This window comes from Opisthorchis viverrini, assembly GCF_000715545.1.
Source record: "Opisthorchis viverrini unplaced genomic scaffold opera_v5_155, whole genome shotgun sequence".
Taxonomy (NCBI): Eukaryota; Metazoa; Platyhelminthes; class Trematoda; order Opisthorchiida; family Opisthorchiidae; genus Opisthorchis; species Opisthorchis viverrini.
The window spans coordinates 1,159,413-1,172,803 of NW_008751811.1; the positions used below are offsets into that span (position 1 = coordinate 1,159,413).

The 13,391-nt window shown below is 45.4% G+C and overlaps 2 protein-coding genes across 2 annotated transcripts in view; one reads left to right on the plus strand and one right to left on the minus strand.

Moving 5' to 3' along the window:
• Positions 1 to 407: 407 nt before the first annotated feature.
• The window catches only part of T265_07027 (hypothetical protein), a gene marked incomplete at both ends in the record, with an annotated part of 41,233 nt that continues 28,249 nt past the window's right edge, over positions 408 to 13,391 (plus strand). Inside the window, 2 exons of the mRNA XM_009172448.1 lie at positions 408 to 9,381; positions 11,059 to 11,253. Of these exons, the coding sequence (XP_009170712.1) occupies positions 408 to 9,381; positions 11,059 to 11,253 (9,169 nt within the window). The remainder of the gene's footprint in view (positions 9,382 to 11,058; positions 11,254 to 13,391) is intronic.
• Positions 1,349 to 13,391, minus strand: part of T265_07026 (hypothetical protein) — a gene marked incomplete at both ends in the record, with an annotated part of 18,677 nt that continues 6,634 nt past the window's right edge. Inside the window, one exon of the mRNA XM_009172447.1 lies at positions 1,349 to 1,512. Within this exon, the coding sequence (XP_009170711.1) occupies positions 1,349 to 1,512 (164 nt within the window). The remainder of the gene's footprint in view (positions 1,513 to 13,391) is intronic.

Sequence of the window (13,391 nt, forward strand, 5' to 3'; positions counted from 1 at the left end):
GATCCCTCTAGTTTGGTGAGTGATTACCTTGGATTATTCTCTGGACGACTGTTTAGACACGGAACAATAGTTAGGGGAGTGGCTGATGAGTTGATCGCGCTTCGTGGTTCCATGGGTGAGGAGGGGATGTGGGGGAAGCGGGTGAACGAAGAGCTATCTGCCTCACTATAGAAATTCAAGCTGCCACGGAGATAATCTTCTGTATTAGATCCTGGTTTCCTTTTTTCGCCTTAGCACACGCTTTTTACCTGTTCAGTTTTCCTGTTATTTTGGTTTTAGCTGACAAAGAGCTGAATCTGAGTTTGGACACAGCATCGATTCTGGAATTCGGCACAATGGACCTGCGTTGCTGATACGGTGATTCTCGTTCTTCTTCAGCAAGATCGTCGCGGTGGAAATTATTCGCTATGCATTCTGAATATGTGCGGCTTGGTACCGTGTATTTACTCCCACGGTCAAAACCAGTACCATCTGAGCTGGTGTCGGAGTGGGTTGTAAACCACTACGATTGTCCCTTTGTATATGATTCGGATAAGCGAATATTCTTCCCTAATTGTTATGAGGCCAGTGAGTATGCGGATTACTCGAACATGTGTCGCCAATCCCCCATTCAAATGGTATTTGCCTCACCTTTCGCTAATGATGAAGACGCATATTACAAATGCGATTCGGACACACGTATCAGGTATATTCAACAACGTCAAAATTTCACTTTTGTGATTGACGCCAGCCTATCTTTACGAAGTTCAAACGATAAGGGAAAGACATTCCTCAGTGATGCCATTGATACGATGCGCGTGCTAATGCACAACTTAGCTCCTCGTAAATCTTTGGTGTTGCCTGGATCGGGACACCTGTTATCAAACACAGAGGCCATTGTTACCATCATTTCCGTGCTTCCCGGCTCCCATTGTTGCACTCTGGTTTCAGGTTGGCGTGTTTGTTTTGATGATGTGGATTCCAAACTTTCTCGTATGGTTAGAGCTATTCTGAAAGTTGCCGAAGACCTAACTAAAAAACAGGTCCGTGAACCACACTGCGCTTATAATACTTGTAACTCACTAGTTGATTTGCTTAAACACGGCATCCTTGCTTCGTCACTATTTGCTGATGATTACGGGACCTCGTCCGTTGTTCTTTTCACTGACGGTGCCTTCTCAGTGAACAATTTTGAAGTCCTTGACAGATCTTTGACCCATTTGAGATCGGAACGGGTTCGCTGCTGTTTTGTCCTACTAAATGCGCCTCAGTTCTTCTCCTCAGTAGACCCAGAGGAAGGCGCAGCGTTTGACTTCGTAATGCGCCTGGGATCCTGTGTTCCTCAGGTAGACTTGTGCACCTTTTTGGCTCAGTCTACGGATGGTTTTGTTTTGAATGCCTCGACAGAAGTGCTGCCGTTCTCTGGCGATGTGATGAGTACAAAGTGGAATAATTTATCAGAGGTGCTTTGGACCATTCCCGTGACTCGGACACGATCAGATGACAAGTTGCCGGGTGATCTTCGCTGGGAACCTGTAGGAATGTTACAACTGCAGAAGAAAGTCATACATGTACCTGTATCCGCTGTACTTGCAGCCAGACTGCGCGATGGGTACAGGCTGTGTAAGGTTTGTTCGGTCTCCAACCGGAATGATAACTGTAGCGAAGTGACGGAACCCCCTGCCAAACGCGAACCTACATGCTCTCTGGAACTCATTCAAATTGAGCTTGAAATGCCTTGGAAAGTTGGGATTAGCTTTCATGTGATTGTATGTGGTCTTTGGCACGAGTTCAATGACAAGGGCGAACACGACAATTTACAGAAGTTATCCCCCCTCCAACTTCACAATCAATATGCGGAACCGGCCGAAAAAGATGTTATCTGTTCGGGACTAGCTGCACAGACGGAAGAAAGTCAAACTTCACTTGATTGGATACGTAATCGCTCCCAGTGCCATGTGACGTTTTTCCTGCGTGCCAACTATTCCCTTCTTCAGCAAGCAACGGTGCGACCAAGAAAATCAGGACAACAACCTACCCGTGCTACTCTTTTTAGCCGATTCATCACCTACCACCGCCAGCTGTCAGTTACTGATAAGCAACTGGAGCACGTTTTAAGATTTTTCTCCAGCTGTCACCTTGCTGTCGTACCGGAGGATTTCCGCTCGGCTAGGTCTGCTGCTTTCAGCTTACTGGTTGATGCCAGTGGTAAGCACATGGTGGTCGAGAATGATCAACATCATGAAGGTGATAGTAAATCTGCACAGAGTCCTACTGTTTCGGAATTTTTGCACTACTGGCGCATGTTCATTGAACTCGATCTACTCGAATGTTACCGCTGGATGAATGTGCACAGTATCTATGGCATACTGGAATACGATTCACAGCTTCCGACTAATCTTCATCTCCCTTCCGATAGCAACCGATACACAGTCTCTATCACATGTCGCCAGTCGTTGGACCTCTTATACGAATCACTTACCGATTGGTGCAGTTTTGTCTTGCTCGAGAATAACACGTACGTCAAATTTTTGTGTTTTGATCCTCTTACTCACTTTGTCAGTTGCGAACCACCACCCATAAAGACAGATTCTTCAACCCCAGATACTCAAGATCTTTCAAGTGGAGCTGCCCAAATCACAAACTCTCTGGAGGAGCGACATTGTTTTTGCATTGTTCGGGTTGAGGTCAGACCACCGGAGTTTCGAGTTAGACTTGGATTTATAATTGGCACTCCTGTTCGACTACAATCCGAAGTGATTCAACAGCTTACTCAGCAGATCAAAGCTATTCACTTCCCACAACGAGGTCGGCAAGCAATACCGAAGTCGAGACACAAGTCAGGTGCTTTACTGATTCCAACCGAAGCTACGCACGTACCTCCGCTCCAACGATCTTGGGAAGAAACATCTTGTTGCCACTTATTCCACACTCGTTTAGATCGATTAGTCTTGAATAGAGGTTTACTGACGAATACCTCAATTGTGGGACCAAACGTCGGACTGAAGCGGAAAGGGTTCTTAGGCAAGAGGAATGTTACCCGCAAGACTAACGTCTCCACGCGAAAGACTTTGACGCAACGAAGACTGATGACTAACCCGTTGGTAAACGCTTTTGCTCGTCCCAATTTAGAGTTTAACCTTCTCAAGCATCACCTTCATCACGAAAGCCAAGTGTGGGTCATTCAGCCAGTCGCTTTGGCAGTCGAAGGCTTGCGAACATTATTTTCTAGTTTAATAAATTTACGTTTGCAGGAGGGGTTTCACCTTGCACGTGTTGGGCCACAGCCCGGATTTGTATGTCTGCTTGCAGAAGTTGAGATGCAGTCTGGGAATTCTCTCGGTTTACAGTCATGCTTGGTCCAATACCTACTGTATCCCTTCGTGGATGTCCGTTCAAATGAAGCTGTCGAATCGTCGGGCTCGTTTCAAACTTCTAGTGTCAGTCCAATCAGAGACACCATAGCACATATCATTCAAAGGGAAGTAGAACTTTGCAAGCGTCCTATACACATGGAAGGCAATGTAACCTCAATATTCGACGTGGTGTTTTATGAGTCATTTGGTCTCACATCTCCGTTTAAACTTATTCAAGTCGTGGCAGAAGTTTGGATTCAGCCAATTGAAGGCCATATCGTTGATCCGCCGCAAGAAGTCGTGCACTGGACTGGTGCTCGATTCGACCAAGTGGCGCCACGGATCTTTGAAGTCGACGAACGGTGTCTCACAAACTACGTAACTCTGGAACGTTTGTTTACCTTGGTAAAATCACCAATGAAAAGCCCAATCCAACTACCAGTATTCTGTCTATCGTCTTCAGTTTCGGTTCCAGATCTACTTGGTTGTTTGAAGTCTGATGTCCAAATTTGCTGGGCTCAGTCGGACATAATTAGACTTACCTCCACCTCACCTCAAGTTACATTGCTTCATTCCCTGATAAGCGAGTCTGATCCTCTTGTACGTAAACATCAGTCTGAAGAAACCTCGTGCTATACTGATTTGGATCAGCAGGATGATGACCAGCTCTTCACCTCCTTATGTTGTGCCATACTGCGAGATAGATCGTTTATCGAAATTAATCTATCAGCAAAGGAATGCGAAGGTTACACTATTCACCTCATGCACCGCATGGGGTTGTCTCCTAATCTAGAGCCTAACGCCTATCCCAAGTGGCGTTGTTTTGTTGCGCTTGGTTCACTTACGTGTCATCACTCCGACCTGCGGTTTACCTCAGAAGATCCCAACTCTAAAGCTGTGATCACCGTACTGTTCGTACCGGCATCTACTGGTGACTGTCGACATCCACTATTAGAATTAGTTGTCAAGTTTCAGTTAGAGCTTTTGAATTCCCGTCGAAGTGCAGGCAGTTGTTTTCCTGTTTTCGTATATGCATGTAGCCGACCATATCTTTCCTTCCTCATAGATGATCGCTGGACGTACAAGGTTCCACCCGACTCTGTTTTTGAGGTTTTAGACTATCACAATGACACTGCTGTTGAACTAATAATTTCAACGGACGACGGTTCTGTATTGTGCCCGACAATTCCTGCAAATCCTCCTGATGCCTTCCTTGGTGCCGGTTGCCAGAACCCGCGTTTGACTTCTGAATTGAGTATTTTGTGGCGTGCACTACATTGTGCTACTGACCATGTTTCGAAATCCCACCTGGACGCGTTTGTGTCAACCGTTTATCGTTGTTTAGTCTTGCAACTTCCTGTGGCACCCGTGGATATTCAGTCTGTTTTGAGTTTTTTACAGCGGACTGCACGTGTCAAGCCGATCTCTTTGAACGTAACCTCGTTCCTCTATTGCTGTTGCACTCATTTTTTCGAATTGATACTAGAAAAACACACTACCAGACAAGAAGTAATTTCGGACTTTTCAACTCTGTTGAGTGGAGATCAGTACGGTCTTCTTGAACCAAACACACATGGGTTGTACCTTTCTGTCCACAAGTCAAGAACTGAACAGCCCTGTACCCATAGTAAGTGCGATCCCATTGTCCAGTTATTTGAACGATTTACTCATCAACTACCGGGACATCCTGGTGTATTCATAATGAAGAATAGATGTCGAGATATTGGACCAAACCGTATATCCACTCCTGCCCCTTCTGGTCCTTGTTTTGGAAACTCGACAAAGCCTAGACCTACCTGGAGTGTCGTTTCCGACTTCCCAACTACCGGCGAAATACCTTTGAATTCTGAAGAAAGCGACACGAGTGAAAGTCTTTCCAGTATGAGTGAAGCACAAGAGAAGGTAACAGGATGTGTAACTAAGCGAATTTCCACACGATTCGCATCGGATTTTCTACTTGAAAACGTTTTGAAATGGTTCTCCTGTGAACTACAGGATGACGAAGATATGACGCTTTTCGTCCAGCTTCGAGCAGTATTGACTTACGGAAGAGGTTCGGTCGAGCTTTACTTGCACGACGGCTTGCCACTGTTTTGCATGAACCGGTTTGTCGCTTCCTTAGAAAAGCTTGTACTAAGTGAACATGGAACCCGAGCACCTTCAACTTCGGTTGAGTCAGCTGATTGGTTTGAATTCAATGCTTCCTTACTTCAGCTGCGACTGGAAGTCACGCCGATAATTTGGTTACCACAAATACCCGATAATTTGTCGGCACATGACATGGTATTCGATGACACTTCAACGAGCCAAACGCTGTGTCCTACCGAGCCTGCAGCATGTGAGCGGGTCGACAAATCACTGTCCACTTCATATTTTCATTGTACAACGCTGTCAGCTGACCAAGTATCAGAGGTGCTTGCGCACTGGACAAAGCGATCTGAATTAGCCTTGTTCAATCCTTCACAGGTAGCAACACTTTGTCGGTTCATTTTTCGTGTGTCTTGGGAAATGAAGGACGCAATTGTTTGTGCCCTCCGCTCCCTGATTCCGGTCTCCGAATCAGCAGTTCATGTGGTTCTTCGCCACATTGAAGATACACAAAAACTGATCATCACTCCTTTATTTGACTACTACAGAAATGGACGAAATGACTCCCATTCAGTTACTACTGATCTTGCTCATTTTACGGAGGGCAAATCAGTATCAACAGTCCACAATGTAGTTCACGGTGATGATTCGTCACCTCCAACGCGTCTTCCGAAAATTACAATGCATCCTGCGGAGACAATCATCTTTAATCGCGTCCGTTTAGACTTCGTAACTTACAGCTCCGAAGTTTTTGACCTCTTTCTCCGTCGATTTGAGGCTCAGTCTTTTCTCAGCACCAAGGCTTGTTTGGAATATTTGAATGGAGCCTATTTCCTCAGATTAGTTAACACAAGTTCAGAAACTTCGGCTGTAACCACAGTTGTTGATCAGACACTATCTGAAGGCAGATACGGCCATAATGCCCATTCTACAGTTTCAGAATTTTCAGATAGCTCCGAGTTTCCTTCTGCCTCAGGGGAAAACGCGGCGACTTTTCCCGCTCATCAAGTGACTCTCCTAAAGCGTACAACAGCGTCGCTTGTTGCGGAAACTACCAACTTTCAGTCGCCGCATAAAGGTCAACGGTATTTTTCAGGAAATATACCGGAAAAGAATGATAGTTCACAAGCTGCTTCTCGGTTGTGCTTAAAATCGTGTGGACGCAATTCGTCCTCTTCGACACTTTCAACTAGTCATGGCTATGAAGGAGGCTCTAGCGATGTAGAGTCCATACCTACTGAAGAGCGCTTTGAACAATCTCTCTGTCATCCCCTTAAAAGTGAATTTGGTGGTAGTGCTGTGCCTAATTCCTTGTCGGTCCACACCATCGTCTCGTCCCAGACCAACGAGCACCTTGTTCCCTATAGATTGCCTCCCTATTGGATGCTTTTTCGTGTGTCCACTAACTCGGTTTCCGTATTTTTTCATCATACGGACTCTCATTACAAACACGACTACTGTGGTTCAGTTCATCGTCATGGCTCTCATCAACAAGCTCAAGCATCAACGGGCAGTACGCTTTGCTGCACAGAGAACCGGCTCTTGTCGCCGACATCTTGTCAATACTGCATCACCTTTCATTTGATTGTCAGAAGCATTCGTGGCGTCCTTCGGTGGGTAAATCAGAAAATGCTTCTGGAGAAACTCAGAACAGAACGCATTTGTGATGTACTTTTAGTCCCTGATGCTACCTCTTCGGAACCCCCGCAAACCAATGGTTCGCTTGTTTTACGGCCACACAAAGGAACGAACAGACTATTATCCACCAAGTGTAGGAATGGCAACTTGTTATACTCCGGATCAAGACACGTTCCAGGAGCTGTTCACTCTGCAGCCTCTACTATAGTGGACCATCAACGCGTTAAAACTTCATTCGAAGAAGTTGCACCAAGGACCACGGTCGCGGGTGATGCTTTACGTTCGTCTATCCAAGTGCACCATGTGAAGACAAACCGGTGGACATCAATTTCGAGTGCCTTATATGGTTCTCCATCTTTTTGGTATCCCGGATATTTTGCCTGTCCTGTTCAAATAACTGACCGTATTCGCTTACACCCTCGTGTGTTTTCTGCCACCAGCATTCCACAACCTGGTCTGCCAACTGAAAAGGGGAAACGGATTGTGGCCGCCTTGAGGAAAAGGTTGGAAAAACCAGCGATCTACAATCAACCTGATATGTTTTTCCTGATTGATTTTGGCTCACGGTCATCGCCTGTGGGCTCAAGAGCTCAAGGCTTTTTTAAATCAACTCCGGACTCTGTTGACTTGGATGGCGATCCAGTTTTTTACATGCAACTAACGGTTGAGCAGCTAGAATCCCAGAGTACCGTACCCCCTCGTCTGGAAAAGTCGGCGATCTTGAAAAATCAATCCTGCGAATTAGCGTCATCATTCTTGTCTTTACATGAGCCAGAAAGTACCCACTCGTCTTCAGGGCCAAAACGGCATAGAATTTTGTCCGAAAAGGCGGAACTCGATCATTTTCTGCAATATACCTTACGTGGAATTGATAAACCAAGTCGCCATCTGTGCAGGTCTGTTCGCGAGATGTTACAAACTCGTTTAGATGCACTTGTTCTGGAACATTTTTCAGATAGCTTGTCTCGAAACGCTGTCAATCGGTTGTCGTCAGCCGACCTCAGCTTCTTGGTCAGTCGCCGACCACAAACACCTAAGTGTCACTGTTACGTTGCCCTACCAAAGTTTTTCCTTTCTGCCTCCGAGTTACCATACTTGTCTTACGCTCCACCAAAACTGATTCTGGCATTTTGTCATTACTTGAAACAGAATTTATCACTGTTTTTGCATGCAATCAAACTGGATCAAGATACCTCGTTTGGCGCTTCCGAAATTCTGGAGCTGTTCCTCTACAACCGCCCCCGAGCGCATGGAGTTGCAAAACCTGGCGTAGCTACATTGGTTTTTCAACTTCTTGTGGGATCTGATGGCTGTGATGGTTCTGCACAAACTCAACATCTGACACCGCACACCATCACGGATTGGACTTTACCAAGTGAATCAACGCCATTAACCTCTTCAGCCGAGGGCACCCCATGCCTGCCATCATTTGATGAGTTACACTCCCACATAAGGGACTATTTCGAGATCGCTGAGTGCGATCTGTCAAATATTTTGCTGTCAAACCAACTTGTCCTGTCTATACAAATTTGGGAAAGGGGTGATGCAGACATCGAAAATTTGAAATACCGTGTCAAATCGGCTGTATTGCATGCCTTGTACGACCTAATGACAGAATTTTTCGTTCTTACGACCCCCATCAAATTTCCACATCATCTCTCCGGGCCATTTACCTCAAGAACTCCACTTACCAATGAAGTCACCGCAGACACTGAAAGCCCACGTAGGGCTGGAACGGGTTTATTGCAGTGGCTGAATCCTTGCATTCCTTCCTTGCTTCTGCCATGGTTAAATCACGGACAAGAGTTGGAGTCGCCGCTTGTGATCAAGGTATCCTTAAAGTTGTTGTCTGTTTCGTTGCTTCATCAGCTACTGTACGATTTTTTGCGGCCCTTCAACAACCTGAACACCTCAGAAGATTTCAGTTCCTCCGGCAGATTGATAACTACCCCCATTCAACACGGACCAACGGGACTGAACTCAGGAAACATGAAGATAGCATCTCTTTGTTTGGGTGGTGTGACGTTCCTTATTTATAGGCAAGATCACCAGGATAAGATGGTCTTTGAGCTAACTGGATGGGATAAACTACAAACTGCTTGTCAAACGGCTTGTCCAGGATATACGACAAACTACTTGATCGTCGGTCGCAATTTTCCCGCCTGGCGACAGTTAATTCGACGAGGAAACAGAAAACCAAGTGGAATCACGCCAACGGAACCAACCAGTACATCCGTTATGGACACGGTTGGTACCGATTCAAAGATACTATCGCCCAAACCTCAAACTACCCTTACTGAGCGGTTGAGAACAGACCCTTGTGAGTTTCCTAGCTAACCTTATCACTCGAATTAAAGCAGGAGGTGGATGTTTTCTGGTGAATATGCAGAAAAATTCTTATTGTTGTGATGTAGCGGATTGTATTATTCCTTTCTGTCTAAAACTCACGAACCGTTCATAGCAAGCTATCGCATCTTCACTCCTGACGAAAGTTGCTGCTTTCTGATTATTTGGTGGTTATACTCCACCTGAATGACCATCAGCCTTAGTAATGAGTGTTTGCTTCACTTTCCAAGGGATGACTATGTAGTACAAGTTTTCCACGAAGATTTAAGCCGACTTTACCCACGGCCAAGCAATTGCAGACCAGTTCAAGCAACCATTTTGCTTGTGTACTCGTACTCGCCACCCGAATGTATTTTCGTTGCCTGTGAGGTTGGTATTTTTGATCGTTTCGTAATTATTCAGCCACCATGTACAGAGTATAGACGAACTGAGTAACTGGTCATACTTCAGTCACATTTGTTGGCTATGCAACCCTATTTTTACTATACGGTATCGGCAATGAAATATTCTGATTGGACGAGATTGCCACCGTTTAATAACCACCATAAAGACGCCGTCGTTCAGCTGTAGCACCCTTTCGGTGCCTAACTGCCATGCCACCCGAAGGTTGCACGAGGTCTGGGATACTGTCAGGTCGCCTAAGCCTAGACAGGGGAAAGTCGAGTGGCAGAGGTCGGGTTCGAACCACGGAACTTCCGGTCAGTAAATTCGGGCTCTAACCACTTGGGCCATCTCGCCGTCACTCTCAATTTAACCAACGTTGATATATTTTGTGCTACCAGGATGTAACGCGATGTCTCATTTAACCCACTTCTTACTCATATCCATACGAGAGCAGGGAGGACCGAGAACTACAAGTCCAAGATGGGTTAATACCGCTTCATGCTTCACTGATTACCCTCACGGGTAATCCATCGCAGTCGCCAATAGACTGAAGCAGGCAACACAAAGTTGTATAGTCAGTTTGATTGAAGTTCACTAACAGTCCACTGATAGTTACGCTTCGTAATTCGTATCTGACTTTAGTACAGTTTGGAGCTCATGATTCAGCGCAAATATTACTTCAAGGTTCACTGGGGCCGATGTTCAAGATGTTTTGGTTTGGGGTTATCAGAATTCTGCTGTACTTACTCGTCAATTTGGTCTGTGGCCCTCAGAAACAGCCAGATGGTGTAGTCGTCTGTTTATATCCCTAGACAACTGGGGTCAGTCGGTAATGATATCCACCCTCAAAAAAGTACTCTGACTTCATTGATTCCTCGACACATAACGACAGCACGTGAAGCATTGACCCACGAGTACTAAGCAAGATTTCGAAGAGTTTGGGTGTTGTTGGTGCGGTCCACCTTTCAAGACGGACCCTTGCTACGCTTGACTGGAGAAGTTGTATGAAATGGCATCTAACCGATGTTGTGGGTGTTCGCTCTGTCAGTTACTTCCCATATTCGTTTTTGCACGTTTGGGGGCTGTAGGCACCTTTTAATGCTTGCGGTGGTCAGTTTAACTTCTTTTCACCCTCGGGCTTTAAATAATTATTAAGTAACCTTTGTTGTTGGTTGGACAGCAGCGAACCAGTGATGTTGCTGATTCTGTTGATATTGATGATACCTATTCTTCACCACATTTTGTTTTGAATAATCTTGCCATACAGCTCAAGAATTGGATGTGCTGTTGCGAATGCAGCCGTTGCGTGTGACATTTAATATCCCCGTACCGACAAATAACTCAGAGGAACAGCCGTATACCAATGAATGTCAAACTGGTGCATCATCAGCCTCTCACCTTATCAAAGGAACCGTGGCTTCCACGCAACATTCCTCTGAGGTGTTAAACTTGGTAACTCCAGGTTAGTTATTTTTCATTTATCACAGTTCAGACGTTTAAACGTATTTCCATCGATCCTTAGTCTATGTGGACCACTCGTAATAGTAGACACTGTGTAGCCTGAAAGGGATCAGGTAGAATGCGTCCGCTTGGCGCATGCGCCTCATACCCAGGTTCACATCGAACTGAAAAATGGTCACTCTGATGTTTATCAGGCGAAAAAGTTCAAACACAGGCCGATGCTTATCAGAGAACCTGATGGTTTGATTCCTTCTCTCCGAAGTTAAGCAATCTGACACTATCTCAGTCCCTATAACTCCTCTGGGTTACGTAGCCTTTGTGTACTGAGTGGGCACCGCGACTGAATGCTTCATTTTCTAGGTCCTCAAGAATTAAGAATGCAAGGCAGTGTCATACTGGTTATCATCTACTCAGGTTATTCTGCTAAACTGAATAGTCTCTCACTGCCGCTTTTACAGTGCTGTCGTCACTATTTATGCTGAAAGGAAACCCTTGACGTGAAGCGTTCCCACAGGCATAGGCGTGGTCCTGGAATGCCCATGTAATCCTCACCAGTTCTAACCATGGCGTTGCAGTTGCAAGATATTGAGACGATACAGAACTTTGTACTCGGGCGTTCACAATCGGAGACACTTAATGATTTCTGCTCCGTGATTACTGGGCGGATCACTAAAAATTGAGTCGATTTTGCATTTTGCCATCAAGGGGTCTCCTGGCCTGAATTTCTGAGTTTTTTGCAGACTTTTCCGTTGCATGTGACCTTGTAACCACAATCCTGTCTCCCTGTCGCACATGGGGACAAAACTGTTGTTGCGAGACATTGATGCTTCCGCCCATGCTTGTACAAAGTGCTCATTGTTGCTCACTCTTATTCCCCATTGTCCATGAAAGGCACAGTTGAACGTGAATTGGTAATTTAAAGAAGCGGGACATTAGGAACGACCATCTTATTCAGGGTGCAGCTTAATTTCATTCCGGCTACGGTCGTTACTCACGCCTACTCCTTCACTGGAATGGGATCGGGCGACGAAAGACAAGAATAAACATTCATGTATGCTTAAAAATTTACGGGGATTATCACTGCCCTACTTCACCTCATTGACTTTTTGTGGGTGGTATGGGGAAAGTGCGGTGCCTACGAAGTGTTTATCGGTATTGTTGGCTTTGGTTCTAAGAGCAGGTTTTGCTCGTGACCAGGCCATGACCATATAGCAAACAATGCAACGTAACTGTTACTGATCTAGCCTGGGGTATATGAGAGTTTCTCCCGTGGCATTACTGCTTAGTCGATATTTTCCGGTATGTTTTGTTGCATAATAAGGAAACATGCATCGTGTGTCACCTTCACACCCACTGCCCACAATCAGGGACAGTGTATTCGGACGTATACACACATATATGCAAATACCTAAGGAATGCTTATGACTTTAAAAAATTACCAACCATTAGTTTCCTTATGAAAGTGATGTGACAGTGGCTTTATACCGTCATCTGAAAATTCACTGTGTTAACAGGAAAAGACACTTGCCGACGAGAAGTGATGCCTTCTTTGGACTATCCTCATGGTTGGTACCACATCCTTAGTCTAGTCTTACTATCTAGAGGTACTCTATGTAGTTGGTCGTGGGCATCTCATCGGATTCGTATGACGTCGATATTTGTGTTATGCCCTGGCTGTCCTGACATAACACTTTCTGACTCTGAGCATGGCCTTACATCATTTGGATGAAACCCAGCAGCGTCGGATTTGGAGCTCGGAACTGGAATCACTAGCCATAATCAGAACCAATGATGAGCACCTCTAATCTGCCATAATGTCAAGCGTAATTGGGGTCGCTTAGTTTGTTTAGTTTTGAGCATAGATCTTATGCGTCTAAAAGGACGAGTGGGGAAACGTTGGAGAGGGAGCAACCTCATGACAGAATACTGTCGGCATACCGTAAAAGCTGAATGCGACAAAATTTCTTGTTCACAGTTTATCCAGATATGTACATAGACGACCCTACGTGCGAAATTATTGCCGTCTATGCGCCGCGCGTGTAATTTAGTCACTCAAGTAGGAGTTGCAACTAGAAGTGGCGAGTTGTCTGTAAATGGTTCAAGTGAGCATTCCGTGGGTCACGTTGTTGACATGATGTC